At 47.5% G+C, this 12,060-nt stretch overlaps 1 protein-coding gene across 1 annotated transcript in view; it reads left to right on the forward strand.

The window, feature by feature from the left end:
* Positions 1-11,793, forward strand: part of slc1a4 (solute carrier family 1 member 4) — a 38,863-nt gene extending 27,070 nt beyond the window's left edge. The window contains exons 4-8 of the mRNA XM_056291584.1: positions 576-742; positions 3,641-3,874; positions 7,184-7,378; positions 9,649-9,783; positions 10,586-11,793. Coding sequence (XP_056147559.1) covers positions 576-742; positions 3,641-3,874; positions 7,184-7,378; positions 9,649-9,783; positions 10,586-10,754 — 900 coding nt within the window. The 3' untranslated portion in view covers positions 10,755-11,793. The remainder of the gene's footprint in view (positions 1-575; positions 743-3,640; positions 3,875-7,183; positions 7,379-9,648; positions 9,784-10,585) is intronic.
* The last annotated feature ends 267 nt before the right edge of the window (positions 11,794-12,060 follow it).

Below are 12,060 nucleotides of genomic sequence, written 5' to 3' on the forward strand. Positions count from 1 at the left end.
GTTCTTTTTAGTAAGAAATGGTTTCCTAAATGCAAACTATCCCTGTTTTGTGCTTTATTTCGCATTACAGTGTTAAGTCTTCCATTATTGAATCGTATGAGTTAATTTTACGTATAGCTGTGAAAGTATTTCAGCTTTATTTACTTGTCAGGGGGAGAATTCAGCGGAGGGGGTACAGTGGCCTTATTGGACGGGCCTGGACCCCCCCCAAGCCCCGCCCATAACTCCGACGCTGATTTGAGGGCTTTCCCCAACTGATACTGGTCGACCGGTTTCAAAGATGTGAGGAAAAAATAATCAAGAAACAAAGCAAATGACCATTCAAAATAAAAAAAGATTAAAAGAAATCATACAACAACTTCTTAGCAGGAAATAAAATAAGTGAATAAATGAATAAATATATAACCAGTCTGAAAAGGAACTGGATTTACCCCTCTTCTATCGCTTCACTATCAGTTATGAGTTCAAAGTTCAAGGCACTATAATAGCTCTCTCTCTCTCTCTCCCTCTCTCTCTCTCTCTCTCTCTCCGTCTTCTCCTTCTTTGTGTCTTGGGGTTCTTGCCCCCCCCCCCAGGTGCCCATAGGAAAAGAGACAGATGGCATGAACATCCTTGGCCTGGTCTTGTTCGCCATGGTGTTCGGCGTGGCGCTGAGGAAGCTGGGAGACGAGGGGGAGGAGCTCATACGCTTCTTCAACGCCTTCAACGAGGCCACCATGGTGCTGGTCTCCTGGATCATGTGGTGAGACGGCGGGTGTGAAACCACGGCTACGGGCCAGTAAACAACCCAGAGACAAAACACATGACCATCCCAGAGAAGACAAAGTGACATATTAAACCATTAAACTGGAGTGATATGACCACTAAAGAGAGGAGCCGGTAAACACACTCGGTTCAGTTTGGAAGCTGCTGACGTGGGTCTGGGGTCATAGTTCAGGCTTTATTAATCAACTGCTGTTTCTGAAGGGATGAAGTTGTTTACATGGACAGGAAGAAAGAACGTCACAGCCGGTACCAACGACTCTTTCATAAGCCACTTTGGATAAAAAGCCAGATGAGTAAATGTTATGCGTAGCAAGTTTGTAATATGGAATTAAATGAGTGCACAAACAAATACATGAATAAATGGATAAATAAGTAAGAAGTTAGAAAAAGAGCAGGACACAGGAAACGCTTATTTATCCTACCCCTCTTTTTCCATCATCTCATCTGTTGTGAGTAAAAAGTCCAAAAAGTGTTTAACAGCTGACAGGACACAAGCGTCAACGTTCAAGGTGCAATTACGTCTGTCTATCTATCTATCTGTCTATCTGTCTATCTATCTATCTATCTATCTATCTATCTATCTATCTATCTATCTATCTATCTATCTATCTATCTATCTATCTATCTATCTATCTATCTATCTATCTGTCTGTCTGTCTGTCTGTCTGTCTGTCTGTCTGTCTGTCTGTCTGTCTGTCTGTCTGTCTGTCTGTCTGTCTGTCTGTCTGTCTGTCTGTCTGTCTGTCTGTCTGTCTGTCTGTCTGTCTGTCTGTCTGTCTGTCTGTCTGTCTGTCTGTCTGTCTGTCTGTCTGTCTGTCTGTCTGTCTGTCTGTCTGTCTGTCTGTCTGTCTGTCTGTCTGTCTGTCTGTCTGTCTGTCTGTCTGTCTATCTATCTATCTATCTATCTATCTATCTATCTATCTATCTATCTATCTATCTATCTATCTATCTATCTATCTATCTATCTATCTATCTATCTATCTATCTATCTATCTATCTATCTGTCTGTCTGTCTGTCTGTCTGTCTGTCTGTCTGTCTGTCTGTCTGTCTGTCTGTCTGTCTGTCTGTCTGTCTGTCTGTCTGTCTGTCTGTCTGTCTGTCTGTCTGTCTGTGGGCCTGTCTGTCTCTATCTGTCTGTATGTGCATCTGTCTGTCTGTCTGTCTGTCTATCTATCTGTCTGTATGTGCATCTGTCTGTCTGTCTGTCTGTCTATCTATCTGTCTGTATGTGCATCTGTCTGTCTGCCTGTGTATGTCTGTCTTTCTGTGTCTATGTGTTTGTTTGTCTGTCTTTGTCTTTCTGTGTGTGTGTGTGTGTGTGTGTGTCTCCCTCCTCAACCGTTTACAGTCCAAATGTTTTTTGGCACCTAAGAACAATGAAACAAGATGGGTCTGTTCTGCGTCATATGAATTAAATACAGTCTGTCATTGAGAGCAGCTCAGATTACTACCTGCACTCCTGTGGCTTTTTGCGCTGGTGGTTTGGACTAGATTCAAGATTCAAAGGTTTATTTTTCAAAGATCCAAAACTACATTATAAATGGAAAGTACTGAAAAGTTTAGCAGACTGTGAGAAAAAGGCATAGTATTGATATATTTCCCTACTTTCTGACACACTGGTGTAACTGCTATGTGTGTCTATAAGTACGTGCGCACCAACATGGATAAATTTCAAAACGGCATCTTTTTATCTCGGTGTTGGCCTTCCATCGACACTAAGCTGGCGTTTTAGACAAATGCAAACGGCTGTATGACTGTCTTGTGATCGGCGTAAATCTGCCGGCTCAAGTGAAGCGCACGTGCTCAGTAGAAGAGATTGTTCTTCGATTGTTTCAGCGTTTCAGTGTGGGCGGGGAACTTTTCAAAAACGATCAGAAATCACTAGTTGGGAAGAAAAACGTTCTACATTTTTCACCATGACAACGGCAATTTCATATTTATCCGCGTTAGTGCGGGTGTACTCTATGAAAAAAAATCACCGAAGGCGGCTTGGTTTCCGGTTCTCCACAGCCCCCCTCTAATGAAACAGCCTGGTCGCATCCTGGATTTGGTCCACTCCGCTGGTCTCACAATACAGCAACTCTCCAGCCTCAACCTCCACATCTCTGACCTCCTGGCAGTCACCATGGACACTGGCATCCCTATCCCCATCCCAAAAGTCAAATGCAAAATACCCTTCAGAAATCTCAAATCTATCTCCCCCGCTGCTCTTTCGGCCTCTCTTGCCAGTAAAAAGGCTGCCTCCCCTCCCCTGCTGTCTGATAATCCCTTCGATCTTGTCAGTTACTATAATGACACACTCTCCTCCTGTCTCGATTAGCTGGCCCCCATCAAAACCCAAATAGTCTCAGTCACACACGCAGCTCCCTGGTGTACTCCTGAACTCCATCAAATGAACTCCTCTAAGTGCCAGCTTGAAAGACGTTACAAGTACACAAACTGGTTCAACAGTGCATCTCATCTCCAAGCCTACTCAGACTACCTTCAACAATAGAAAGACGGCCTCGGGGGCATCTGGGTAGCGTAGCGGTCTATTCCGTTGCCTGTTAAGTCAAGTCAATTTTATTTGTATAGCCCAATATTATCAACACGGGGATTGCTGGTTCGAATCCCTGTGTTACCGCCGGCTTGGTCGGGTGTCCCTACAAACACAATTGGCCATGTCTGTGGGCGGAAAGTTAGATGTGGGTATGTGTCCTGGTTGCTGCACTAGCGCCACCTGTGGTCAGTCGGTGACAGCAAAATCTGCCCATGTCCCACCCGTGAACCGTTGTAGCTGATCTGTCAGTGTAATATTTGTGATATCAGTCTGACTTGTTTCTAATATCCATATCTCCCTGTGATGATGAGATCCTGACCCCCTCTGCTCATCAGGTATGTCCCCTTTGGCATCATGTTCCTGGTGGGCAGTAAGATCGTCGAGATGGAGGACGTCGTTCTTTTGGTCACCAGTCTGGGAAAGTACATTTTCGCCTCCATCCTGGGTCACATAATCCACGGCGGCATCATCCTGCCCCTCATCTACTTTGGTTTCACCCGCAAGAATCCCTTCAGCTTCCTGTCCGGCCTCATCACACCCTTCACCACCGCTTTTGCCACCTGCTCCAGGTAAGCTGTGACATCATACGCTCCAGGGAACGGGACTGGCTGTGGTTGGGAGCTCGTGATGGGAATTTGAAGCAACTAAACACACTTGTTTGTCGAGGATATACTGAACGCATGAATAATGACAGACGTGTGCCAAGTTCAGGACGTGTGATCTGAAGAAGCATGTGACAACTCCCTTCATCCGGGGTCATGCCTAAAACAACAAACAAGTAGATTGCCGATGGCATCGATCTAACTAGACCCCGTAATATCCTCCTTTTCCAAAGTAAACACCAACACATTAGATTATAGTGCAAGTACATAGTGCAACGTGTCACAATATAACTTGTGAGTAAAATAAATCTTTTCCTGTATCAAAACATCACAACAGTCGCTGTTAACTACTGTTATTCCGCATTCCTTTTGGTTCGCTTCCTTCATTTTTTTTCTTCTTCTTAATGGCATCAGCCATACACAGTCCATATTACATAAATGGAGTCTCTCAGGTGGCTTAGACAGCCATCCGGCCCTTGTATATCTGTGTCCCTCTGAGGGTCCATCTCCAACTGAACTGGGGGAGGCCCTTGGTGTGAGCCTGACAGGGCTTGGCTCAGCCACAATTGGGGGAGCCTTTGCAGCACTATTCTCTGGAACATGTGTAGGCTCTGGCTCATTCTCCTCACAGGGCCAGGTAGGAGTTGGCTCTGCCACTCTGAGGTCAAGCCTGTTGTGTCGATAGAGTGAGCCGTCGACATCCACCAGGTAAGATGTCGGTGCCTTGTGGAGCCTTGTGGAGGCAGGTCCCGACCTTCCAGAGACCAGTGTGATCGCCAGGCAGGGGCTTCATTAGGACAGTTTCCCCTACCTCCAACTCCCAACAGGTCCCGGGTGATCGCTCGTAGAAAAACTTGGCAAGCTGCTCCCTGTGATGCAGTCTCTCAGTGACCCCTACCACAAGGAGTTTGTTTGTCACTGGAATCGAGGTTTTCAGCCAGTGAGACGAGGCGTTGTACCAGGCTGCTGTCCATGTTTTCTGTGGGCGTATTCCTCCAGTGTACTCTGGCCTTCCAAGGGTCGTCACTGTCACACTGTCACACATGGCCTCACGCAGTAAATTCTTTGCAGTTGGCCCGGAATATGACCCAGTTGGTGCTGCAGTCGCTCATGAAACTCATTGGTGAGGGGGGTGGAATGTTAGCCGCCATGCTAATTGTTAGTGAGTGATGCGCTCCTGTTAGGTTGCTTGTTGACTCAGCTTCAGAGCTATTCGAGTCCGATCTTGACACAGCCTGCCCACTCAGCTAATATGTTTGTCTACTGAATGCATGAATAAATGAAAGACACGTGCCAAGTGTGATCTGAAGAAGCATGTGACAACTCCCTACATCCGGGGCCGTGCATAAGATAACAAACAAGTAGATTGCCGACGGCATCGATCTAACTAGACCCTGTAACAACACTCCTCTGTGTCCATAATCCTGTCAACACTTTTAACCGTGTGCACTAAGACTCCGAAGTTTTAAGATAGTTTTTTCTCTCTAAGCTAAAATGGAATGAGAATAAATGATCACCAAAATCTCTTTTAGTGGTCCCAAGACGTAAGCAACATTTCTTCATACTTGGTAAACTGTCGAGATGTGGCGTCACAGCTTTTTCTTGAACTAGTTTTGTTAAAGACAGAAATCTACACATCACAAAGCCACTTTCACCCGTCTTAGATCGAAGGTACTATGCTGTCACAAAACAGCATTCTGGGGCGGCACGGTGGCCCAGTGGTTAGCACTGTTGCCTCACAGCAAGAAGGTCCTGGGTTTGAACCCCAGGCCGCCCCAGGTCCTTTCTGTGTGGATTTGCATGTTCTCACCATGTCTGTGTGGGTCTCCTCCGGGTGCTCCGGTTTCCTCCCACCATCAAAAAGACATGCATGTTAGGGTTAATACTCCTGTCAGTGCCCCTGAGCAAGGCAATGGAAAGAAGAAGTGGAGTTGGTCCCCGGGCGCTGCAGCTGCCCGCTGCTCCTATACAACAGGATGGGTTAAATGCAAAGAACACATTTCATTGTAACCGCACAACTGTACAATGACAAAATAAAGTGGCTTTCTTTCTTCTTTTTCTTTTCTCATGGCACTTTGAATACACACATTTGTATTGCATGAGTGATGGCAAACACCTCGAAGTGTTAAGACTGAGGTTAAGATTAATCGAATCAGCAAACGAATGGTAATTAGATTAGTTAAGGTGTGATATCCTGGTAGACAAAAAACAAACACTTCACTTTCCCCTGCAGGCACGGTTTGTATTTTCTTCTATTTAACCTTTATTTATCCTGGAAATCCAGTTGAGGTTCAGGATGTCTTTTGCAAAAGATAAAAATGCAAAAGATAAAAAAGATAAAAATGCACCAGCCACTAGTTTGTTTTCGGCCTCAAAGGAAATAACCAGATCTGCAGAGGTAAATGGACTGCATTTTATACAGCGTGTTTCTAGCTGCAACAGCCACTCAATTAATCAGCGCCTCACATTCACCCACACACACACAGTCATACACTGATAGAGGTGTCGACCCTGCAAGGTGACAACCAGCTCATCGGGACCGTTAGTGGCTAGTTGCCTCTCTCAGTTGCACCGCCACATTTTTGCACGGAGGAGCCGAGGATCAAACCGGCAACCCTCGGGTCACATGAGTTGGACCGGAATCAAGCTCAGGTCACATATTTGATGACTTTACACTTGACTTGACAAACCTGAAAAAGACTTGCAACTCCACATTAACATCGATGACTCGTGAACTGACTTGGACTTGAGCCTTTTGACCCGAAACACTTGATAACTCTTCATTTCTGTAATTACAGATCCAACTTGAATCAATCCCTGATAAATACACATTTTAAAAAGCTTTCATGATGAGAGTAAATGTAGCACATTAACTATAACTCTACTGTAAACATTTTGAAATGGCATTACATTTGATGAAGGGCGCATAATGACTTGTTCCGCACTCGAAACTCAAAGCTTAGGACTTGAGACTTGACTTGGGACTCAAGTGACAAGACTTGAGGCTTACTTGTGACTTGAAAAACAATGACTTGGTCCCACCTCTGAAAAACTGCCCCCTTAAATCTTTCCTACCTTCCTTCCTTAGCACCAGCAAATGAGAATCAGGACCCTTGTAAATTCAGATTTTATGAGTTTGTTGAATCTCTCTCTCTCTCTCTCTCTCTCTCTCTCTCTCTCTCTCTCTCTCTCTCTCTCTCTCTCTCTCTCTCTCTCTCTCTCTCTCTCTCTCTCTCTCTCTCTCTCTCTCGCTGTCTCTCTCTCTCTCTCCACCAGCTCAGCGACTCTCCCCTCCATGATCAAGTGTGTTGAGGAGAATAACGGCGTGGACAAACGTATCAGCCGCTTCATTCTGCCCATCGGGGCCACTGTCAACATGGACGGGGCAGCCATCTTCCAGTGCGTCGCTGCCGTGTTCATAGCTCAGCTCAACAACGCCGAGCTCAACGCCGGGCAGATCTTCACCATCCTGTGAGTGAAGATAGGCAGACAAAAATACCGCCAAAGGGTGACGTGCCTCTATGACATCAAAACATTAATGAAAGACAAAAGTCTGGAGCACTGAGCGTAATACCTCACCTCAAAACAAACAAGTGAGGGCATGTGGGTAGCGTAGCGATCTATTCCGTTGCCTACCAACACGGGGATCGCCGGTTCGAATCCCTGTGTTGCCTCCGGCTTGGTCGGGCGTCCCTACAAACACTGGCAGTGTCTGCGGGTGGGAAGCCAGATGTGGGTATGTGTCCCAGTGGCTACACTAGCGCCTCCTGTGGTCGGTCCGGCCGCCTGTTTGGGGGGAGGGGGAACTAGGGGGAATAGTGTGATCCCCCCTACATGCTACACACCCCTGGTGAAACTCCTTACTGTCAGGTGAAAAGAAGCGGCTGGCGACTCCACATGTATCGAAGGAGGCATGTGGTAGTCTGCAGCCCTCCCCGGATCAGCAGAGGGGGTGGAGCAGCGACTGGGACGGCTCGGAGGAGTGGGGTAATTGGCCAAGTGCAATTGGGGAGAAAAATGGGGGGGGGGGGGGGATCCACAAAAAAAAACCCCAAAACAAAACAAACAAGTGAACTAATGCAAAAAAAAAGAAAGAAAGTATTTTGAAAAATACATTTTAAAAACATTTGTCTCTACTGTATATCCTGGTTTCTGGAAACCGCTGACCAAGACCGCTGGACGGCCTTGAAATGACAGTCAGAATGGGTGTCTGTAGCTTCGGTTGCAAGGGTGTTAATTGTTAATTTCACTTAAGGGTTAGTTAACTCTAATTACAAACTGAGATGCTGTCATTCAAGTTGTTGCGGCATTTTGCTGCATTGAGCATCAGTTGATCTTTGCACTTTGAAGCATCGTGTTTATCCCTTTGTGCCGTCTAACAGGAATCCAGTGTCTTGGTATTGTCTCGATGCATTGCTGTCATTCTTCACTGAAAGCGGTGGGAGCCAGCTGGCTGGAAGCCAGGCGGCCGCATCCACTGGCTGCACCGTGGACCGTTACGAGACAATTCCAGGAAAACTGGATAACAAACGGGTTTTAATTCCCATTTCCATGACCTTTGGTTGGTGGATCTTATGGGAATGTGGAGGTTCGACCTCGGCGGACTCGATTTACACTGGCAGAACGTGACCCGTGTCCTCACACGCTGAGAGCCACAACATATTGACTTCTCCATAATGACCCACCCACCACTCACAATATACCCAGACGGCACAGAGAGACACCATCACACACACACACACACACACTGGGAAGGCCAAGACAGAGCTGTCCTTGTAGTCGGCAGCAGAATGTTTGTGTTGAATTAGAAACTCAATCCGGTTCTGACAGGGTTTAGTCTGCCCAACGGGGATTAAACAGAGGACCAGATAAACCTCTTCTATTACTGCCTTCCTGTTTGTCTCTTTGACTACGACCATAATTTTTCATTGTGGACTTCACATGCGGCGCTGTGATGATTTTAAAGAATCATCAGTGAGTTTGTGTATTTCCTGTTACACTCTGAGCCCCTCCATGTGGAAAAGGAAATTCTGCAAGTATGAAACCATGCGGGCTGCGATCATGTTTTTATGCATGCATGACACGAGTTACACTTTAACTGCTGCACTAGAAAAAAGGTACATCTTTTTTTCCCCTGCAGTTTTTAGCTGGCCTCATCAGAGATGAATCCATTATTAAGACTGTAAATATTTTTGGGACATCCGGGTGGCGTGGCGGTCTATTCCGTTGCCTATCAACACGGGGATCGCAGGTTCGAATCCCCGTGTTACCTCCAGCTTGGTCGGGCGTCCGTACAGACACAATTGGCCGTGTCTGGATGTGGGTATGTGTCCTGGTCGCTGCACTGGCGCCTCCTCTGGTCGGTCGGGGCGCCTGTTCAGTGGGGAGGGGGGAATAGCGTGATCCTCCCAGGCGCTACGTCCCCCTGGCAAAACTCCTCACTGTCAGGTGAAAAGAAAGCGGCTGGCGACTCCACATGTATCGGAGGAGGGGTGTCTGCAGCCCCCCCCCCCCGGATCGGCAGAGGGGGTGGAGCAGAAACCGGGAGGGTGTAATTGGCCGGATACAATTGGGGGGAATTATCTTTGGTTGATATAGTCCAGCTTACTGGTAACATGGTTATCAGGATTATTGATTCCTTCTGTCACTTTGGCGTGTTGAGTCCAAAACCCAGATTGAGAATCCATTTTACACAGTCATACACATTAACCACGGCGTATCCTTGAACTAAATGTCTACAGAGTGACGGCCACGGCATCCAGCGTGGGTGCGGCTGGTATCCCGGCCGGGGGCATCATCACCATCGCCATCATCCTGGAGGCCATCGGCCTGCCGACCAACGACCTGTCCCTCATGCTGGCTGTTGACTGGATTGTGTGAGTAAAGTATTGTAAACGATCGTTGGGGAATGTACAGAAATACACACACACACACACACACACACACACACACACACACACACACACACACACACACAGAGCTATGTAAATGATAAGGACCACATCACATCCTGACCTACAATACCAGATTTTCCCAAACACACAACTGACTCATGATATTGTTTGTTTTTAAAAGGATATTGAATGTCGGGGTGAAAATTGACCATCAAAATAAATCTGAATTGTCAGCCATGCTACATAAGTAGACTCAAATGGGCACCCGGGTACGGTAGCAGTTTATTCCGGTGCCTACCAACATGGAGATCCCGGTTTGAATCCCCGTGTTGCCTCCGGCTTGGTCGGGCGTCCCTACAGACACAATTGGCCGTGTCTGTGGGTGGGAAGTCAGATTTGGGTATCCTGGTCGCTGCACTAGCTCCTCCTCTGGTCGGTCGGGGCACCTGTTCGGTGGGGGAGGGGTAACTGGGGGGGAATAGCATGATCCTCCCACGCGCTACATCTCCCTGGTGAAACTCCTCACTGTCAGGTGAAAAGAAGCGGCTGGTGACTCCACATGTATCGGAGGAGGCATGTGGTGGTCTGCAGCCCTCCCCGGATGGGCAGAGGGAATTGGCCTGATACAGTTGGGGAGAAAAAAAGGGGGGGGGGGGGTTGACTCAATTAACTGATGTGCCCTTTGGTCTTTATGTGTTTGTGTGATTGTGTGTTTGATGGTGCATATGCATGACTGTACATGTATGTGTACATGCATGTGTCGTTGTTGTGCGTGTGCATGCAGAGACCGCACAACCACGGTGGTGAATGTGGAGGGTGACGCTCTGGGCGCAGGCATCCTCCATCACATTAACCAGCAGGAGATGAAGAAACAGCAGCTGCGGGAGACGCGGGAGCAGGAGCTGGCGGAGGTGCGAGTGGAGGCGATCACCAACGCCCAGGCCGGCGAGTAGACCTCGCCACTCGTCGTGCACCAAACAGAAGCAGTGGCAGCGACCCCGGTGGCCATAAAGTCGGTCCCGTGAGCGCTGTCCAAAAAAAAAATCCTCTCTACTCCACCTGCCCCTTATTGCTTTTTTACAGACGTCATGACGCCGATGGTTTCGGATACTGTGTTGACTCAGCCTACGTTCACCCCGCCAGTCCACCGGTCATTTCACTTATGAAGAAATGGGCCCCCTGCGCGACCTTGTCAGGAGCGCTACGTACACACGTGTGTAGGTGCACGTAGAGCCGCTGTAGGTACTTTGAAACAGGTCTGGGTGGCCAAGGCCCCGTTTCAGTGAGAGGATCCAAATTCACATCCAGTCCAAAAGGGAACAATTTTCTCTTTGGATTGAACTTGTGTTTTACAACCTGCGCCCAGAGTCCTGTTTGTTGTCTGTAAACAGACAACGTGAAACATTAACCCTTCATCCCAATTTTAGACACTGGCCTCGAGAAGCCCGTTTAATTAGTGACATACCGGCTCATGGTGGTCTTACTTAAGTAATTTAATTATTAATAGGAAATAAGATGTTTGCAAGTAAACACATTCTGTGTCAGTTTAGGAGTTTCCGTTCACAGGCATGGGATGAGGACATAAATAGGAATATTTGATGAAGCTATGCACACTCCATTTACTCATGTACAGGTGGTCCCCGGGTTACGAATGAGTTCTGTTTTTGAGTCCGTTCTTATGTCGAATTTTTATGTAAGCCGGAACAGTTACCTACAGCTCACATCTAGCGTCAATTAGTCAAATGTTTGTCTCAGTGTATAGTATATATTTTACCTAAAACATCATAAATAGGGTGGCACGGTGGCGCAGTAGTTAGTGCGGTCGCCTCACAGCAAAAAGGTTCTGGGTTCGAGCCCCGGGGTAGTCCAACCCTGGGGTCGTCCCAGGTCGTCCTCTGTGTGGAGTTTGCATGTTCTCCCCGTGTCTGTGTGGGTTTCCTCCGGGTGCTCCGGTTTCCTCCCACAGTCCAAAAGATATGTAGGTCAGGTGATCGGCCGTACTAAATTGTCCCTAGTTATGTGTGTGTGTGTGTGTGTGTGTGTGTGTGTGTGTGTGTGTGTGTGTGTGTGTGTGTGTGTGTGTGTGTGTGTGTGTGTGTGTGGGTGTGGGCCCTGTGTGATGGCCTAGCAGCCTGTCCAGGGTGTCTCCCCGCCTGCTGCCCAATGACTGCTGAGATAGGGCTCCAGCATCCCCGTGACCCTGAGAGCAGGATAAGTGGCTCTGATAATGGATGTATGGACATCATAAATATAATAATG

Source organism: Lampris incognitus, chromosome 13, assembly GCF_029633865.1.
Source record: "Lampris incognitus isolate fLamInc1 chromosome 13, fLamInc1.hap2, whole genome shotgun sequence".
NCBI classification, from domain to species: Eukaryota; Metazoa; Chordata; class Actinopteri; order Lampriformes; family Lampridae; genus Lampris; species Lampris incognitus.